Source organism: Lactuca serriola, chromosome 9 (genome assembly GCF_051521515.1).
Source record: "Lactuca serriola cultivar US96UC23 chromosome 9, Lser_US96UC23_V15, whole genome shotgun sequence".
Taxonomy (NCBI): Eukaryota; Viridiplantae; Streptophyta; class Magnoliopsida; order Asterales; family Asteraceae; genus Lactuca; species Lactuca serriola.
Genome location: NC_136416.1, coordinates 1,747,724 through 1,769,317, shown reverse-complemented (window position 1 = coordinate 1,769,317; position 21,594 = coordinate 1,747,724). Strand labels below are relative to the sequence as shown.

The following is a 21,594-nucleotide window of genomic DNA, read 5'->3' as shown; positions in this document are numbered from 1 at the left end:
CTCATGTGTGGCTCATTTTTTCATGATGTGGTGCATCACATAAAGGGATACAAGGTTCTAGGCACTTATGCAAGCTTTTGGAGGTGTTTAAGGGCATTTTGACGCCTTAAAAAGGTGTTTACGGTTCATGAATGTTCATGGACCCAAACTCATGTTTACACCCATAAATACATGATTTTGGGGTTCTAAGTTCATGCATGAAAGTTTCTAAGTCATAGATAAGCATTAGAAGGGTTTTGGAAGGGTTTTGGGGCTTCAAAACCCCCTTATGGGAGTTTACGGTTTTGGGAGGTGTTCCCCAACCATAAACACAAGTTTTTGGGGCTTTTGAATGATTCAATCATGAATTTTCATGCATACCAAGCTAAACAACAAGCTAGGAAGGATTACTTACGATTTTGGAGCTTGAATGGGGAGTTTATTGACCAAAACCGACTTTGTAGAGAGAGAAAGTTATAAGCAGGTGTGAAAAGGCTCAAATGAAGACCACTCAACCCTTATATAGGGTTTGAGTTTATGGCCAGGTGGGGATCCACCCAATACTGACGTTAAACGGAGTTTATGGTCGTACCCGATTAAATAGTCGTAACTCGACTTGGTCGTAAACTAAAAACTTTTCAAAATGAATTCGAGGGTGTTTCACGTATTTTTATTTCATTTCGACACTCAATAAAATAAAATAAAAACATTAATTGATTTGCCTAACCCAAAAATTAACGGAAAATTTCAATAAAAATAAATTTTATTAACGGAAATGGGTTACAGCGACATAATAAATTTCAGGTTGTCACATCATCCCCCCGTTAGAGGAAATTTCGTCCCGAAATTTAGAATGAAGATACAAATCATGGATTTGGAAAGAGATGCGAATATTTCTGTTTCATTGAGTCTTCACGCTCCCAAGTGAATTCGGGTCCCCGCTTGGCATTCCAGCGAACCTTCACTATCGGGATGCGGCTTTGTTTCGTATGTTTGATCTCTCGATCCATGATTTCGATTGGTTCTTCCACGAAGTTTAGGTTTTTGTTGATCTCGATCTCATCAAGAGGGATCACGAGGGTCTCATTGGATAAACACTTTTTAAGATTAGAGACGTTGAATACAGGATGGATATTGCTAAGCTCTTGGGGTAATCAGAGTTTATAGGCTACGGGACCGATCCTAGCGAGGATCTCAAAAGGTCCTATGTACCTTGGGTTCAGTTTCTCGCGCTTTCCAAAGCGTATCATGCCTTTCCAGGGCGAGACCTTCAACAGGACACGATCTCCAACCTGGAACTCCAAAGGTTTCCGTCGTTGATCAGCGTAGCTCTTTTGTCTATCTCTAGAGGTTTTCAGTCGCTCTCGGATTTGGATGATCTTTTCGGTTGTTTCACGGATGATTTCAGGACCAGTGAGAGCACTGTCGGAGACTCAACCCTTGGCTAGCTGCGTGTCCCCTACCTCGGCCCAGCACAGAGGGGATCTGCACTGTCGACCGTAGAGGGCTTTGAACGGGGCAGCCTTGATGCTGGTGTGGTAACTGTTGTTATATGAGAACTCGATCAAGGGTAAATGGGTGCCCCACAACTTTCCAAAATCGATGACACATGCTCTCAACATGTCTTCCAAGGTCTGAATTGTTCTCTCACTCTGTCCATCAGTCTGAGGATGATAAGTTGTACTCATATCCAGCTTAGTTCCAAGAGCTTTCTGAAGGGACTGCCAAAATCTCGAGGTAAACCTGCTATCTCGATCGGAGATAATGGAAACAACACACCATGCAGTCGAACTATCTCTTGAATGTAGATTCGTATGAGTCTTTCCATCTTGAACGTTTCTTTAATCGGAAGGAAGTGAGCGGATTTTGTCAATCGGTCGACAACTATCCAAATGGTATCGTACCCACTCGAAGATTTGGGTAACTTGGTGATGAAATCCATAGTAATCATCTCCCATTTCCATTCAGGTATCTCGGGCTGCTAGAGCAGACCTGAGGGCTTCTGATATTCAACATTCACCTTGGCGCAAGTCAGACACTTGCCCACGAAGGTAGCGATTTCGGCTTTCATGTTTGGCCACCAGTATAGTTTCTTGAGATCCAGGTACATCTTATCCGAACCTGGGTGCACGGAGTATCTAGTCTTGTGAGCTTCGTTCATGACAACCTCCCTGAAACCTCCGAACTTAGGGGTCCAGATCTGACTCATGAAACAATAGACTCTGTGACATCCCCATTTTCATGGCCAAAAAAGACCGGTTTTGTTTATGCTTTGTTTAAAAAATCAGAGTAACATTTTAAATAAAAGTGTTGCGGAATTTGTCCCAAAAAATAATATGATAAAGATTTACCAAAAGCATTTCCATAGAAATGTATTTCATTAAAAAGACTCGGGATGTCATGTTCGATACACATCATAAGCATAAATAATACATCATAGGCCTTACTACATTATTCTTAAAATCCCTAAATCTCTCATCCCAAGACATCACATCTATGATCATGCGCCACTACCTGTAATACAAGAAACTGAGTGGGTCAGGCTTGGGAGCCTGGTGAGCACATAGGGTTTTCAACCCACAATAAATAAGTTTATTATCTTTATAAAACCAAACAAACCCGATTACCCGTTCCCGTTATCCTCACTTTACGTCCCTAAGATATCTAACACAAGGGACCTAGTCTAAGGACTATCATCGGGATGGACACTACCGCTAACGAGATTCCTCAACAATAAATTTCCTTAAGGCAACCATGTGGGGGATGGATTACACCTGGTGAGCACACAGTTCAAATAAACATACAGTTCAAATAAACACCTACAAGTTGCGAGCCTGCTAGTGTTCCACTCGACTGTCTAGAATAGTCCGTGGTCGTCATCTATACTCCGCTAGATGACTGGATCATCAATAACATCTAAAATGAGGCCTCTCATTATTTTATTTTATCACACAAAAACTATTATATCTACCCATGTTCTACCCAACACATTTTGTAGATATAAAATACATATACAGTTTAAATCATTTAAAACGTGTATAAAATCGTTCATCCAACATAGATAGCAAGTATACAGATAATATGCACACACAGCACGTAATTTAAATAAATACTTCATATCTATGTGTAAGTTGAAAGTAACTATGCATTCACCTGAAAAAGGTGGTGATTCTGCCTTCGAGCAGCGCTTCGTTATCTCAAAACAATTATCCCTCGATAAAACCTAGTATCAATACCACTAGGGTTTAGTCTAACGTTAACCGTGACTAATTAATAGTCTAGCTATTATTATTATTATATAAGCGTTAAACAACACTCTATATAACTCATAATAATAGCCCAAATAATTATTTTAAGGCCCTAATAATGTTACTATATTAAAACATAAACTATACTAAAGATAGGTTAGGTACAGCTCACTTACAGCGGGTTTCCTTGGAAACCAGGTTCCACCGGAGCAGCGTTCCTGAGCCGAAAGGCTCTTTTCTCGGGACTCCATGAGCCTCGGGGCTTCCTTCGGCTGCTAGGGGGTTTACCTAGGCTTTTAGGGGGGTTAGGGAGCTTAGAGAGAGAAAGTGTAGAGAGAGAAAGAAGGTTTGAGAGGTGTGAAGAAATGGCAAGACCCGACACCTCTATTTATAGGGTGAATTCCTGATGGAATCACCGAGTAGGAGGACCTACTCGCCGAGTTGGGTCATGTGGCAACCTTCTGGTGGTGCCACGTCACCCCTATCGCGTATCAGCCTTCAAACTTAGAAAAATCATAACTCTCGCATACGAGCTCCGTTTTCGACGTTCTTTTTTTTTCCATGCGTAGGTAAAATCAAGATCTACAACTTTCATTTAGACTCCGTCGGCTAATTCTCGACCAATCTCAAATTTATTAGTAGGAGACGTTTAGACTGTTAAATGACCGCGAAGAATTTGTAACTCCTTCATACGGACTCCGTTTTTGTCTATATTTTACTGTTGAGTTCCTATTAATGAGATCTTCAACTCTAATTTAGGTCGCATAAGCCAAAAACGGCTCGAACTAAAATTCGAGTTTCGGGTCGTGCACTGCTAAGCCGAATCTTAGAAAAATCATAACTTCCTCATACAAAGTCAAATTTGGGCGTTCTTTTTATGGATGTTCTCGGTTTAACATATGATAAAAATTTGGTTTAGATCACTAAGGCTAAAAATTCCTCCATCGTAACTTCACTATTTACGTCTCCCGGTGCCGTGCCGGTTTTGACGTAAAACTTCGACGGACCATAACTTCTTCGTTATAACTCGGATTTCGGTGTTCTATATATGTACGGAACCCTTGTTTCGACCACTACAACTTTATGTAAAGATATCGGACTTATTTCACACTTTAATTTTGACGCTTATTTTTATCCTTTATTAATTATATCTTTATAATTAAGTAATAAGTACACAAATACACATAATTCACATAGAATTCAAATATTTCATCTTTATTACTTCAAAAAGATTTACAATAGTTGACCTAGACTATTACATTGTCTAAAAATTCTTAGCCCTGAAACCCGGGCGTTACAGACTCCGTCACCTCTGATCTCAAGATTCTTATCCATTCCTCTCAAAGTTTCGTTCGACACGTTCACTGGTTTTAGGGCTTCCAAATGAGCCTCTCGGATTTGTGAGGATAAGTGGGAATGAATGATCATTTTCAGTATCTTCGCCTTGTTGCCTGAGCTTTCCTTCCGACTAAGGGCATTTGCTACCACATTGGCTTTGCCGGGATGGTAGCGGATTTCGCACTCATAGTCACTGAGCAACTCTACCCATCGCTGTTGTCTCATGTTTAAGTCTTTCTAATCGAAGATGTGTTGTAGACTTTTGTGGTCAGTGAAGATTGTACACTTAGTTCCGTAGAGATAATGTCTCCAAATCTTCAGTGCGAAGACCACTGCTCATAACTCCAAGTCGTGAGTTGTGTAGTTGACTTCGTGTGCCTTCAGCTGTCTCGAGGCATAAGCAATAACCTTTCCCTGCTACATAAGCACACAACCTAAGCCCTGGTTGGACGCATCACAGTAGACAACGAAGTCCTCCGTCCCTTCGGGCAGGGATAGGATAGGTACGCTACACAAGGCTCACTTCAACGTTTGGAATGCAGTGTCTTGTTTTTCACTCCAACAAAAGGGTACACCTTTCTGTGTCAGAGTAGTTAGGGGTTTGACGATTCTGGAAAAATTCTGAATGAATCTACGATAATAGCCGACGAGACCCAAGAATTGACGGATTTCTGTGGGTGTCTTCAGTGTCGACCAATTCTCTATCGCCTTGATTTTGGACAGGTCCACGTGTATACCATCCTCGCTTACCACGTGGCCAAGGAAAGTTACCTTCCAAATCTAGAATTCGCACTTGGAGAATTTTGCGTACAGCTTTTCCGACCTAAGTGTTTCCAACACTAACCTCAAGTGTTGTTTGTGATCTTCTTCGCTTCTGGAGTAGACGAGTATATCGTCAATGAACACAATAACGAACTTGTCTAGAAAGGTGCGACACACCCGGTTCATCAGGTCCATGAACACTGTCGATGCGTTGGTTAGACCAAATGGCATCACTACGAACTCATAGTGACCATATCGAGTCCTGAATGTTGTCTTGGAAACATCACTCTCATGAACTCGAAGCTGATGGTACCCTGATCTAAGGTCTATCGTTGAGAAGTAGCTGGCTCCTTGGAGTTGATCGAAAAGGTCGTCTATTCGTGGAAGAGGATAACGGTTCTTGATGGTCAACTTGTTCAGCTCACGGTAGTCTATACACATCCGAAAAGATCCATCTTTCTTCTTCACAAATAATATCGGGGCTCCCCAGGGTGAGGAACTCGGTCTGATGAACCCTTTGCTGAGTAACTCATTGAGCTGACTGGATAACTCCTGCGTTTCTGCTGGCGCTAAGCGATATGGGGACTTGGCTACGGGGGTAGCTTCGGGAATTAAGTCGATGCGAAACTCAACTTGACGTTCGGAAGGAATTCCCAGGAGCTCTTCGGGAAAGACATCAGGAAAGTTGCAGATTTCGGGGATGCTCTCGAGGTCTTTAACTTCCTGTTTCTCGTTTATCACATGGGCTAGGAATGCATGGCACTCCTTTCGCAGAAGCTTTTGGGATTTGATGCATGAAATGATGCGAAGATTAGAACTAAGTTTATCGCCGTAAATCATGAGGATTTGACCAGAAGGAAGATTGAGGCGGATAGCTTTTTCGTAACAAAGGATATCAGCACGATTGGGGCTCAACCAATCCATGCCAATGATAACATCAAAGCTCTTATGGAAACTGGCATAAGGTCAATGGGAAAGGAATGATCGTTTAGGGTAAGGGTGCAGCCTATGAATATATCGTTAGCGCTCTCTTTCTCACCGTTAGCCACCTCGACGGTAAACGTTTTGGTTAATGGTTGAGGACTATGTCTAAGAAGATTTTTGAATGAATGGCTAACAAAACTTCGTTCCACACCAGAATTGAAAAGGATGTATGCATAAGAGTTTTCGAGAAGGAACGTACCCGTGACAACTGTGGGATCGACGACTGCCTCTTCTTGCCCCATCGTTAGAACTCTCCCAGTGTTGTTGGTTGTTCTTGCCTTGGGGCAGTTTCGCTTGTAATGCCCGACCTTACCACAGCCGTAGCAGGCCTGACCAACACCTACTCCAGAAGCTTGATTGGTTGGTTGGGCTGGTGTCTTGCAAAATCGAATCGTATGCCTCTTTTTACCACAGTTGGAGCATGACAGTTCATGGCATGGGCCGGAAGTGAGATGATGGTAGTTGCACTTGTCGCACCGAGGAAGGGTACCAACATATCTACTGGTAGGTGCTTGAGTGGCAGGAGTAGCGGTAGGGGTAGTAGCAGCGTGGACTACTACTGTTTGCTAATTCTTTGAAGGCTCTTGTGAAGACTGACCCTTCTTCTGTTTCCATAATTTTCTTTTCTCACCACTCCCTTTAGCTAGTTTAGGGGTGGTGGTCACTTCATCAAGATCGACTCCATGATCGATCAAAGTCTGCGCCAGGCACTTTGCGTTGTCGAATGTGTTTGGCCTAGCAGCCAAGACATTTCCTTTGGTTGGCTGGGTCAGCCCCCAAATGAATCTTTCAATATTTTTGCTTTTCGGGGTGACCATTCCCGGACAAAGGAGCGCTAGGTCTTTAAACCTAGAAGTGTAGGTGGCAACATCGGAACCCTTCATCTTTAGGTTCTAGAGTTCGTGCTCTAGTTTCTGCATTTCGCTCTATGGGCAGTACTCGGCAAGCATAAGCTCCTTCAAGCTCTCCCAACCCATAGCATTTGCCACTGGTAGAGTTAGGGATTTGACCCGACCATTCCACCAGGTCAGTGCCCTGTTAGCGAAGGTGCAAGCGGCGAATTTTACTTTGTTGACCTCGGAAAGGGAACAGATTTCGGAAATGGACTCAATTTTCTCGATCCATTGAGTCAGGGCAATAACACCTCCAGTACCGTCGAAGGATGTAGGCTTTGCGTTCATGAAGTCTTTATAGGAACACTCCTTCTGGTGTCCCTGACCACCTTCCTGGGGTTGAGTACCACCTCCTGGCCCGCCAGGACCGACGGGGTTCATTTGTGACATAGCAGCAGCCACAGCAACAGTAACGGCTGCTTGGAACATGGCGGGATCAAATGGAGAGGGAGGTGGTGGCGGAGGAGGATTGTTGTTCTTTGAGTTGGGTCTATTCTTTGGAGGCATCTTGATCTAAAATTATCAGGAAAGAGAGGGTGGTAAGTCCTCTAGATAGAATCAAGAGATATGAAACAAGAGATATCTCATTATGGCAGATAGAGTGCTCTACTAAGCGATATGACAGGAAAAAGTTACTAAATAAAGTAAACTATCGCTAAGGAAAGAATGAGTAGCAATGCTTGGAATGAATTTCTACAACGTATTCGGCTCTGACTAAAATACTCCTATAGTATTTTATGGTTTGTTGCGACGCTGACTTGTTGTTTGGATATTTGGTAAGTTTTAGGCCTGTTGTACACCACAGTCACTGCCAAGCACATGTTGGCCGTGTCTCGAATGGATATAGTTGATCAGGCTATATTGACCCTAGACATGACTACATAACTGCCCAGGTTTAACCGCAGTGCCCAACACCCAATTACTTATGTTTTGTTCTACTCATGGTTACGGTTTCTGGCGTTTAGGTATTCTTGTATACTTTTTGAAAAATACTTGTATTTTAAAGTATACTTTTAGTTCAGAGCACTTCGGCCCCTTATTGTTTATAATTATATACCATGTAAGGTTCGTATACTTAGTTCACTATAAACAAGGGCTCTGATACCAATCTGTCACACCCCGAAACCGATGGCAGAAACGTTCTGGGGCGGAGGACGTCATGTAAAGTATCACAACCAATGTACATAGCAAGCATAGTAAACACAACCATTACATTACATAAGAACATTTACATTTGTTTGAAAGTAAGGAAATACATGTTTTATATATATATATATATATATATATATATATATACACATCAGTTTGAACAAAAGTATAGACGAGACTTCTATATGCACCGTCTTCTCCAAAAGTAAGCGGGATACATGTCTAACGTGAACCTGAGAATACAATCAGTTTTAGAAATATCAGCATAAAGCTAGTGAGTTCATAAGTTGTTTGTTTCTAGTAAAAGAATAAGTTTCCTTTGCTTTTATGAAAAGTTGTTATCCAAGAAAATCCCATATTTTCTTATACAAGAAGTGTGGTTATCCATTTGTTAAACAACCTGTTTATAAAAAGTTAAGTTATCCCAGGAAAAACCCTTATTTTCCTTAAAAGTTAATGGTTGGTTATCGATCCGTAATGAAGTGTACAGATATCTACCATACTTGTTTATTTAGGCAAAGTTTCCTTGAAAGTCGGGTTAATCTTGATAAAGTACATTAGTTTTAACATGTATATAAAACTAATAAGTAGGTAGTGAACTAATTCCTAAGGGTATCACTGATACTCTCTAGTAAGCAAAACAGTTATTACTTTGAGGTTATTTCACTAGGTTCATTATTACTTAAAAGTAAATCCCCATTATCGAAGTTGCGAGTTCCATAACCATACAATAAACTAGATATGGCACGTAACGGGGCCAGTATCGTTTTATGACTTTGTCACCCGTAGACCTGCCGGTCCCACTGTAGCTAGCAGCAAGGTGCGGGATAGTCAGTCCCGTATAGATCTATACACAGAAGTCACGTTCTCCCTCCATGGGATTCTGGTTACAGGGGTAGTCCTACACTCTCGTACCCGTGGACTGTTTCCAAGGACGTGTCTCCAATCTTAAGAATAACGAATTTACAAGTAATAATATGGAAAATCCTGTTTTATGAATGGCATGAAATCCCTTGTAAAATATAAAATATAAAATTTTATGATAAGATTTACAAGTTCCTCTATTTTAGTTTTGAAAACTAAATCAACAGTTATTTTCATAGTCGGTTGGTGAAACGGTTTCCTGTGTTAAAAGCATGCTGAGCATGTAAACATTTCATACGAAATAAAAGGTTTTGAGTACAAGTAACCTTGTACTTTTGCTTGTATTCCCCCCCCTGAAAACATGAAAAACACGGAAAAATGTGTAGGGGTATGAACTCACCAGACGAGGATGTGCCAGGTATGACTCTAGGTGTCAATTTAGGACTTGAACACACTCGAGGGTCCTATGTAACATGAAGTGATACATAATTGTATCTAATTAGCTATCTAATAACTAATTAAGTAACTAAATACACTCTAATGCGTGGAAACACTTTATTTCAAGTGTTAGGAATGATACGGGTTGCATCTAAGGAGTGTAGGGCCTTGATAAGGAGTTTACTCCTCAAGTGTAAACCCTTAGGGGTGTTTACGGCCCAAAGACCATATCCCCCATGAGTTTACGGTCGTAAACTCATGGGTAGGGTGTTTTTGGGTGTTCAATGGTCTTATATTGCATAAGGGAAGGTTCTAGGGTTGAATCAAAGGCTTAGGAAGTGATCGAGACTTGAAATGACCTTGGAAATGGAGTTTACGGTTCTTGAAGGACCCTTGGTGATTTTACTGCCGTAAACACTTGGGTTTACGGCCGTAAACTCATGTGTGGCTCATTTTTTCATGATGTGGTGCATCACATGAAGGGATACAAGGTTCTAGGCACTTATGCAAGCTTTTGGAGGTGTTTAAGGGCATTTTGACACCTTAAAAGGTGTTTACGGTTCATGAATGTTCATGGACCGTAAACTCATGTTTACACCCATAAAGACATGATTTTGGGGTTCTAAGTTCATGCATGCAAGTTTCTAAGTCATAGATAAGCATTAGAAGGGTTTTGGGGCTTCAAAACCCCCTTATGGGAGTTTACGGTTTTGGGAGGTGTTCCCCAACCGTAAACACAAGTTTTTGGGGCTTTTGAATGATTCAATCATGAATTTGCATGCATACCAAGCTAAACAACAAGCTAGGAAGGATTACTTACGATTTTGGAGCTTGAATGGGGCGTTTCTTGACCAAAACCGACTTGTAGAGAGAGAAAGTTATAAGGAGGTGTGAAAAGGCTCAAATGAAGGCCACTCAACCCTTATATAGGGTTTGAGTTTGTGGCCAGGTGGGGATCCACCCAATACCGACGTTAAACAGAGTTTATGGTCGTACCCGATTAAATAGTCGTAACTCGACTTGGTCGTAAACTAAAAACTTTTCAAAATGAATTCGAGGGTGTTTCACGTGTTTTTATTTCGTTTCGACACTTAATAAAATAAAATAAAAACATTAATTGATTTGCCTAACCCAAAAATTAACGGAAAATTTCAATAAAAATAAATTTTATTAACGGAAATGGGTTACTGCGACGGAATAAATTTCAGGTTGTCACAACTTTGGAATTGACATTTCCTCATCTAGATTTGTAAAGCACTTACATGTTGATGATGCTTCATGAGAGGTGTTTTAGAACTGATTGTAATGAGTTCCATAGAGACTATACATAAAGATCTTTAACCTTACTCAACATTCAATTTTATATCTCAGGTTTTATTTGTTAGAAATCGGGGTATAGTAAGGCTTGGAATTCTGAGAATTGTGTAAAACACTTTCAGATTAAAGCATTTTGGTGGTACTCCCAATATTCTTTAATCGGATAAGACTCAGAGAGACAAGAATTTAGAATGCTTTGATGATAATTTCGTCTGTAGCAGAAAATGAGACCAAAACCGAATTTATGATCTTTGTCTGAAAACTGTCATATGACAGTTTCAAACTGTCATAAACTATAAAAACTGACATAAAACGGAAGTTTAGATAAGGGTCAAACAATGGTCAATTCTCTGAAAATACGATTTTCTGATGCATTTTTTTATATAGCAACATACCCTATATAAAAAATTTTTGCTCTCATCTCGACCCCAGCCAGGGGCTTTGCCCCTTGGATCCTGCCAGGGGCACTGCCCCCGGACCCCCGTTCGTTTAGGGGCTTCTCCCCTAAAATGACAGTGTGTTTTGAAAACTTGATCAAACTTAAACAATTATGTGCTCCACACTTTCCTTATTTGTTTAATATTTATCAAGATCACCTTTGGTCACACAAAGTAATCTCATTACACTTAAATAATATTGATGACAACAAATCACCAACATTATTTCAGTTGGAGCTCACAACACCAACATATACAGTCAAGGATGTGGTAATTGAATCACAAATGTCGTTCTTTTGTGAAAACATAATGTATTTTAAAATGTGAAATATTATGTTTATGTTGACATGTAATGAAGTGAAATTGAAAACATTCTTAAGAACAAAGTTTGAATCTTTTATTGCCTAGGTACGTTAATTTTATCTAATATTCTGATTAAAAGCTAACTAACTCGAAATACATATTTAAAAAAATGAACATAAGTTAATGTACATAATTGTTTAATTAGGTGTTATAAATTGGAAGATGCTAAATTTTAGTTTAAGGTAATATTGTGTACACTAAATATATTGATTTTGTTTAGGTCCTTGTTGAAGAATCAAGAAGATTACCAAGTTACGAGTAGTACAACTTTTACTGTAGTATAAGGTGAGTACAACGGGCCCCAAAATTTTGGTTCGCTTAGAGCCCCCAAACCGGTTGAGACGCCCTTGGTAAGAACCAATAATTTAGAACTATGTACCCTAGAAATCAGGGGGAAATCAAACCACCCTGCTCCAAAAGTACAAACAAAGACGAATAAAGAAACACCAGAAATTTGAAAATCGGAAATCATAACAGTGATTTTCAATGAGATGAGGCTTAGAAAAAGGGGATGAAAGACGGTATGGCTGCAAACACCGGTTGCATATTCCAATCGGATATGTCTTCCGAGTTGCCTTGCCAAAATACGGCCTTCAAGTTCACCCATGGTTGACGGTGCAAATTGTTTTCACAAACAAATTTCATCATCGCCTCCATCTTTGTAAAGAACAATCAAAATCGGAACTCATCAAACCAATTACAAGTCAACGATGAAGAGTAGAAAACGTCAAAGGAAACAATCAAAACCACAAGCCGTGAAAGAAAATGGTATATGCTTATTGTAGTTGTGGTAATGGACGTATGCGAGGAATTTACGGCAAAATAGATGAACAATAGATAGAAGGAAGACAGTGCAGAAGATAGCATAACCTTAAGGCGGTGTAAAATTTGGTATAAAAATTATAATTAAAATACAATGTTGTTAAAAGACTATGCGGTGGCCAAATTAGTAAGTGGAGGAAAAGAAAAGTGGCCTAAATGTAAATTCATAAAGTTTTTTGTTTACCTATTTTTTGTCGATTAATAGTATATATAATTATAGTTTAATTTATATTTTGTTAAGTTAAATTTAAATATGATGAAAATGTAAAAAAAAAAAAAAAAAAAAAAAAAAAAAAAAAAAAAGACGGATATTAAAAGAGATAAAAAATTTACAAATATAAAGTTTTCCATAAACGAGAGTATACAAATCTTGATTCCGTCGATTAATAGTATATATAATTATAGTTTAATTTATATTTTGTTAAGTTAAATTTAAATATGATGAAAATGTAAAAAAAAAAAAAAAAAAAAAAAAAAGACGGATATTAAAAGAGATAAAAAATTTACAAATATAAAGTTTTCCATAAACGAGAGTATACAAATCTTGATTCCAACAACATAGTAAGTAATACTATGTCACCGCACAATCTCCAGAATCCGAAATTAAAAACCCAGCCACAACAACCACCCCCTCTCCTCCCTGCTCCTCTCTCTCTCTCTCTCTCTCTCTCTCTCTCTCTCTCTCTCTCTCTTCCGTCCTTCATTCTCAACTTCGCTGCTCCGGCGAAGAGTGGGGGACGGAATCCTTGTCGGCCAGGAGATAAGAAGAAGATACAAAGGAGGGGAAAGTGATGATGCACAACAGTGTATAAAAGCACCGACACTTATACTGGTCGGCGCATAGTGTCGTCACCCTCTCTTTCTGTCATGGATGGATTCTCCTTTTTCTTCCATTACCCTTTTCTATGTAACAGAAGAACTTGGCTTCGTTCCCACGGCAGCACCTTCATCTGATTAATAGTAAAGGTTCAAGTAGAGATTTATAAAAAAATTAGTCCTGATTCCCAATTCAATTACTTTTCAGTTCTGACGGAACAACCATAGCGTTCCTTTTTGCTTCAATTTCATATTTGTCGACAGACCCAGACCGTGTTGATTTGCGATTGAAAAGCAGGAGAAGGGCGGTTTACGATGCAATGGATAATCAGATTTCCAGGTTTTGTATCCGCTACAATGGTCATGATTGTTGTAGTTCCTTGTCTCCAATCTTTTCATCCTGCTGAAGCCATAAGATCTTCTCATACTCATATTGACGGACCCATTCGTCTTCCCGGTGGTCATAATCCAGGCAGCGTATCATCCTTTCGTAGAGCTTCTACTTTCCGTAATGCCGCTGGATGTGAACCAAAGAAAGGTTCAGGTTCAGGGAATGTATGCGATCCGTCTCTGGTGCACGTTGCAATTACTCTGGATTTCGAGTATTTAAGAGGTTCGATTGCTGCGGTTCATTCGATATTGCAACACTCGTCATGCCCGGAGAGTATTTTCTTCCACTTTTTGGTTTCGGATACGGGTCTGAAAACCCTAGTTGGGTCAACTTTCCCCGAATTGAAGTTTAAGGTGTACTATTTTGAGCCGGAGATTGTTCGGAAATTAATCTCAACATCGGTGAGGCAGGCGTTGGAGCAGCCGTTAAATTACGCGAGGAATTACTTGGCGGATATATTGGAGGCGTGTGTTGGGAGGGTGATCTATCTGGACTCGGATCTGGTGGTGGTTGATGACGTGTCGAAGCTTTGGAATACAAGCTTAGGAGAGAAAACCATCGGGGCACCTGAATATTGTCACGCCAACTTCACAAAATATTTCACCGCCGGTTTCTGGTCCAACAGCCAGTATTCTAGCATTTTCCAGGACAGGAATCCGAAGCCTTGTTACTTTAACACGGGAGTCATGGTAATCGATCTGGGTAAATGGAGGCACTCCGGCTACACCAAAAGGATCGAGAGGTGGATGGAGATCCAGAAGAACCATCGGATATATGAGCTTGGATCGTTGCCGCCGTTCCTGTTGGTTTTTGCTGGAGACGTGGCTCCGATAGATCATGGATGGAACCAACACGGCTTGGGCGGGGATAACGTCAAGGGTAGCTGCCGTGACCTGCACCCTGGTCCCGTCAGCTTACTTCATTGGAGTGGGAGTGGGAAGCCATGGCTAAGACTCGATTCCAAACACCCCTGTCCCTTAGATGCCCTATGGGCTCCATACGATCTCTACGGATACTAGCCGCCGTCAATCTCATTTTATCATTATCATTATCATTTATCCCCTCCCCTCCCCTCCGCCGGTAAATTTCTCCGACTCAGACCAATGTTTTTTTATTTGTTTCTTACATCTTCTTCTTCTTCTTGTATTACGTTCGGTTTGTTTTGTTTTCGGGGTTTATAGTTTTTGTTGGATTTGTATTCTATCCCATTATTTCTGCATTATGATAATAAAAGTCAACAGATATTCAATTTCCATCTTGCTTCTGATTTTCCATGAAGATGCCTACCTTTTGATTCTTGTGAAATTTGATTAACAAGACCCAGTTTGTCTTGTGTTGGGATGATTTTCCATTACGAGTTTAACTTTTATTATCAGAAACCGAGCCTCAAGAGGCCAACTATTTTTCAGTCTCTTAATAAAAGAAAATTATTTTTGTCAAAATATAATATTCTCATTGCATTCCATTTGAAGCATGTTATTTTGTATGATTTTTTGATTTATTGTTTTTTTTTGGATAAAAGGGAATACCCTTGGCAAATTTTATTAAAAATAAAAAGAAATTACAAAGAAAGAGGGCAAACGTCCAAGCAAAAAAAAAGCCCAAGCAAAAGGACATGCCCCAAAGCAAAGATCTAGCTAAACAATATCTAAAACATAACCCTCATCAACTGGAATAGAGATATGGCCACCGTGAGAGGCATCCGAATCAAAAGCTGGGAGGGAATCTTTGGAAAGGATGATAGGAGGGATACTAGAATCATCTTCACTATCGTCAACTCTTTGATGTGAAAGAGCATCAAACGTGTTCGACGACACATTCTTTTTCTTTGGGTCACGAATGATTGGCTTATAGACTTGAGCAATCTTTAGAGCCTTGTCTTTTCCTTTGTGGTTGTCAACATGGACCTTCTTTTTAGGGATAGGAGTAGCTCTGGTTCTCTTCTTTTTAACTGTTAGAAAACCTTCTTTGTCCACTTCTCTCAGGATGAGTTTGGGCGCCTCTTAGATGGGGGAGCTAATCGTATAAGTGGGGCACGAGGCTTGGTCACGACCAAAAATTTTGTAACGGTCACATCTCTTAGGATTCCAAGAATACTCTATTCGGAGAGAAGTAGAGGTTGCACATTTAGCTGTGAACGTTTTGATTTTTATTTCTTTAGCCAAAGAGCATTAGCCGACGTCTCAATGAGAATACGCGCATAAACCGCTCTATCCCGTCCCCCTTTCACACATGGTGGTAGTGTAAGAGTCAACATCCAAAGGCTTTTCAACATGTTATTTTATGATTTTTTTTTCTATTTTATTAAATTTTATATAATATTTAAATAAAATAATTATAATAAATGTAATAACAAATACATATCAATTTAATCAGTATAATTTTCCTTTTAATTTCTAAGTTTTTAAATTTAATCTAATTATTTCTTTTGTTCGAATTAAAAAAAAAAAGGTTAATAATAACAAATTGAACATTACATTTTAATATAATTTCTTTCATTTTTTATAAATTCAAACTTTTTAAATGTATAGATCTTCATATCTTTTTTAATAAACTTATTTAGTATACGGGTCTCACAACTAATTAATATAATATAAAAATAAAATTTTACAAATTTGAACTTTTATTATCATAAACCATAGAAGGCCAATTCTAATTGGTATAATGTAAAAATAATTTTTTTCTCATTTAACTGGTATAATGTAAAAATAAAATTTTTCTCATTTAGCGGGAAAACTACGGGAGTTGACTATTCTCGTAAATAAAAGATAATAGGACCAATTATAAAAAGTTATCTATAAGTTGATTTTTGATAAAGTTGTCTATAAGGTAATATATATATATATATATATATATATATATATATATATATATATATATATATATATATATATATATATATATATATATATATATATATATATATATATATAGATCAAAGATAATGAGAGGGAGTAAACAACAGATTAATGTGCGTGTCTGTAATGCACAGGTTGATCATGTGGAGTGCATTGGTGGGTTTGGTATATTGTAGTGTATCCATTTTTCTAAATCTTGATCATGTTTACAACCCTATTTACAAGTGTTAGAGAGAAAAAATATTTATTGTTTTAACTTGTTTTTTGTAGCATTACCATAGGGCCGGTCCAAGACATTATGAGGCACGGGGCAAAATAAAAGTTGGGGCCCTTCGTACAATTTTTTCTTGGATAAAATAGGATAACACCTAAAATTTATTATTAATAAAAAGTAACTTTATTAATTAAAATTTTATTAATCTCTTTAGATATTGATATACAATTAAATAAAGTGTTAGTTAATTTACAGCGATCAAGCAATGTATTTGTTAACAAAGTTCTTATCCAGTTTTGATCTTATGCAACTTGAAAGATTTCTTTACATTACAAAGTAAATCATGGTTTTGAATATGTATGATCATCATATTGCTGGGTTTAGAGTTATGTAGTTGTATGGGTTTTTAATTTTTGTTGAATCTAACTAAATGATGTTAAAAGCAAGGTCTTTAAAGGAAATTGGGATTATGCAGCAAAAGTAGTTATCCAAAGAAGACTTAACCCCCTTTAAAATGGGGCTTTACTCTTTTCTTGGAAACAACATTACCATCACTCTAATTTCTCTCCTCCCCACCTTTTATCCACCTATGAATTGTCTTCCTCCATCACCATATCATGCACAATATGTATGTTATCCCAATACAACAGAAAATTCTGAAGTTTAGAAAGACAGAGAAATCCAAATTAAGAAGAAATCCAAAGTAAGCAAATGAAGTTCAAGAATCGTCTCTAACTTAACCAAATTAAAATTCGATTTTGTCTCTAACTTGCACAACTTCATAAAAAATCGAATTTTAGAAAAGAATTAAAATTTTCAAGAAGGCTAGAACTTACAGAGATTCACAATCAGATTATCATAAACCAATTTATTCTCTAACCCTCCATTCTAAAAGACTGAAACTTCAAACTTCAGGCGATTGAGAGAGAAATCCAAGTGAGACAGCGACTGTGAATTCAAGAAATCCAAGGAGAATCGGAGAAGCAATCAGACTCACGATTCTAAAGTAATCGTTCGATTCCCTGAATTTCAATTCAGATTCTATTAAAGTGTTGTGGTTGTGGACGAATTCAAAAACAATAAAAAGAAGGATAAGAAATCAGATTCACTTGAAATCGTGAATAAGAAACAAAAGAAGGATAATCGTTGCTTCTGAGAAGACGTCGTTTGGATTTTCCATATGAAATCGATTGTTGAATAGTTACAATGCCTTGGAAGTCGGACGCACGCCAGGTTTACGTCTCGCTCCCTCCCGCTCCGTCTTTTAGATACGTGCTGATTAGAGTATTGGGCTGTGAAAAAATAGTCCAACCGGCTTAAAATTAATGGGTTGATAGTATATAACCAATAAAACAAGTGTAATATGGGGCCCTTTGGCATTTGGGGGCCCGTGGCGGTCGCCCAGCTTGCCCATGCCCACAGGCCGACCCTGCATTACCCTATTGTCTGTTGACAAGAATCTCCTGTTAAATTTCCAAGTGAATAAAGGGGAATAAATTGAATAATATAGCATTGCATATATAATTATAGCATATTTAAGGGAGGGAAATGGTATATTGGTATTGAAATGCTGAAGGCGGTGTGAAAAAAGGAGAACATTTCCCTCCAATCCCTTCTCTCCTTTCAAAATTTAAAGGTCAGCTTTTACAGCTAGCTAGCAACAACTCCTTCTTTCACACACAAACGAAGAGGAGAAGAGGTGACCCTACACTTAAAACTGGAGTACAATTAGGGGTGTTTTTTTGGATGAATCGGTTTGATATGATCCAATCAAGTAAATCCAAATGGATTTCGGTTTCAAAACATGGATCCGAATAGTCCAAACTAAATTCAAATCCAACCAAATTACAGTTCGGTTGGATCGGTTTTTACAATTCGGTTTTTAGGAAGCAAGACATTTAAATAATGTATAACATAAATATTAGCTAACTCTTTAAAAGTAACTAAATAAAACTTTTTAGCTATGAATTATAAGTTATAAACAATTATTAAGAAAAATTAGTTATCGTTTAATATTTCATTTACAAAAAACTTTTGATAAGAAATACATATTAAAGTACTATATTTGTTGAAAGTTTCAAATAATTAAAAAATATTTTATTAAATTTATAAATGATTACAATAGGTGTTGTACTTATTCTCTCTCTTGTTGTGATATATAGAATTTCTCAATGTATTTATTTTTTGTTATTTTATTGTCTTTAAAACGATTTAATATATTTTATCTTTTGTTTTTTTTTGTCTTTTTTTTCTATTATTATTATTATTATTATTATTATTATTATTATAACCTTTGATTTTTGATGTTTTTGTCACAGAATTTTTTTAATATTCAACAGTTTTCGTCTTTTTGGTTCGTTTTTTTTCACTTCGCCCCCTCCATCGCCTCACCTATTTAGTCTGTGGTCAATGTTGAATACGTGATTTGGCCATGAGACATGTTTTAAGTGTTTGCTTCACCGTTATTACGGTCCAATAAAATCCTTCCATAACACCAATTTGCATAACCTAGTGTTGTTGTCAGCTTCTCACTCTTCCACCGCATTCATATTTGAAATTTTAGCAGTTTCTCCACCACCTGACACAGATTTCTATTGCAGTTCATTTGCTTTAATCTTCTCCAAACTCGCTCACCGTATTCTCTCTACAATAGGTTCATCACTCCGTCATTGCCCAAGGTTCCCTCGCCGCCACCCATTAACTAAAGCTTTGCATCGCAACAAAGCATCATCGGCGTTGTTGCCGTCAATATTACCTTCTTTATATCATCAACGGATTGCTTTCTTCTACCCTCCAAAACCTACAAAATGGGTACAACATTTTCAGGTACGTCTACAAACTCCGACACCTTCAGGTAATCCCCAAACAATCTTCAGATTTTTCTGATTCCTCTTTAATGGATTTTAAGTATATTCACGACATCTCTCTCCAAATTCATTTTATATCTTCTTTTAATTTACTTAATTGATCATGGTTGATGTTAAATATAAAGGCGATGTGTATGTTTTAGGATTGATAAAAAAAAACAATTTATTTCCCTCTTTTAATTTTACTTTGTTAGTGTCGTCTCCGACTCTGAAATTTTGGTAAATCCTTAGCCCTACATTTTCTTGCTTTCATTAGTTATTGTTTTATATTAGTTAGGGCTTGCCAACATTATTACTTATTATTCATGTAAGTTCCTATTCGCCATAATGCTACACCTTCAGGCTATAGGCTACAGGAGATGAGGGGCTGGGGGATACAAGACCTTAGAAAAGTAGTTATGAGTTTTGAAGAAAATATTTATACCACTACAACAATTCAGGTTTGTTCTATTTCTATTTGTTGATGTTCTTTATTTTTGTATTTTTTGCTTAATATTTTGCAAATTATGCCTGCAGCGCTATGGCCTTGGACTTTTTCAGCCAAAATTGAGAATGGGAGAGTAGAAATATTGATAGATAAACATACATACGAGGAAGACATTTATTAATAGAGCAAAGGATGGTAAAAGGAAAAGGTGACTAACATGGTTTGGAGCCGAAGTGATTTGGAAGTGGAGCGAAGGATAGCAAACGGAAAAGGTGAAATAGGAGAGGTAATTCATAAATTTTTTCCACTTTTTTTATATATCTCTTTGTATGTGCTGAAAGTATGTGTTTGTGTTTCCATTACTGTAATGTCCCAAAATTCCATAATAAAATTTTCATTTTTAAAACAATAAACCATACACACGAGTTGTTCCAAAACCGATCAGAGAACACTACCCAGAGTTATTTGCAATAGTAGACTTCCAAGACAAAGCCTGATCCAAGTGGGAGAGAGTTGTAACATCCGGGTTGTAGGTAAATATTCATTTTCGGCTTAAAGTTTTGAAAATTTCATTTTGGTCCTTACGCAGCGCGTACCCCATAGGTACGTCATGCATAAATCATTAAATAGTTGATGGGGCTCATTCAAGTATGTTGGGCGTACTCGAGTGGTACGTAGGGCGTACTCACATAGGTCCCAAACCCTAATATTTAGGGTTTGTCCCTATTTAAAGGACATTATGCCCTTAATACCTTCCTTACCTTCAGCCTCCATTCCCTTATCTCCTCATTTCAAAACCCTAATTCTTGAAAGTTTTTTTTTGGACCTCCAGAGTGATCTTGGTGCATTAAGAAGAATAAGGAGTTCATTATTGGTGTTTGGTGAGCTTGGAGCTTGTAGATCCAGAGTCTTCTTTCCATTAGCAGGCTTTTGGAGGTATAAAGCTCACACCTTTATGGTTATTTGGTTTAGATCTAGTTTAGGGTTAGTTTTTCATATTTTTTTGTCCCATGGTTTGGTTCTTGTGAGTAAAAGTTACTCCAGGGCTCAAGGTTGCTACTTTATGATGTTTCTATGGATTTTGAGTCATAAAAGGAAGTCTTTGTGGTTATTTCTCATTCATGCAAGAGTTTGAGATCATTTAAGGATGTCTTATACTTAGGGTTTGATGTTGGGCTCTATTAAGCCATGAAAAAGCTTAAAGTTGTCAACTTTATCATTTAATGCTTCTACAAGATCAAGATCTATAAGTTAGACGTTTGGTTTATAAGCATTAAGAGCTAAAAGTGTGGTTTTGGACAATAGGGGATTACATTAGGTGTAACCCTTAAGTACGCTTAACGTTATGGGTTTTGTCCCATTACCTTTTCTATGATCTAGCTGTACGCTGGGCATAATGGGGAGTACGCATGGCGTACTCCCAGAAA

General features: G+C 38.1%; 1 protein-coding gene and 1 long non-coding RNA gene across 2 annotated transcripts; both read left to right on the top strand.

Annotated features, from left to right (window-relative positions):
- The first annotated feature begins 13,142 nt into the window (after positions 1–13,142).
- On the top strand, positions 13,143–15,054 carry GATL7 (galacturonosyltransferase-like 7). The gene has a single exon (XM_079018950.1). The coding sequence runs from the start codon at positions 13,726–13,728 to the stop codon at positions 14,818–14,820; it is 1,095 nt and encodes a 364-aa protein (XP_078875076.1). The 5' UTR covers positions 13,143–13,725; the 3' UTR covers positions 14,821–15,054.
- Positions 15,055–19,326: 4,272 nt separating this feature from the next.
- Positions 19,327–21,278, top strand: LOC145074818 (uncharacterized). Its single transcript, XR_013692125.1, has 4 exons — positions 19,327–19,699; positions 20,083–20,180; positions 20,257–20,700; positions 21,000–21,278. It is a non-coding gene; the product is annotated as an uncharacterized LOC145074818 (long non-coding RNA).
- Positions 21,279–21,594: the final 316 nt, after the last annotated feature.

Excerpts from the sequence above, each read along its gene's own strand:
- GATL7 (XM_079018950.1), top strand. The coding sequence starts at position 13,726 with ATGCAATGGATAATCAGATTTCCAGGTTTTGTATCCGCTACAATGGTC.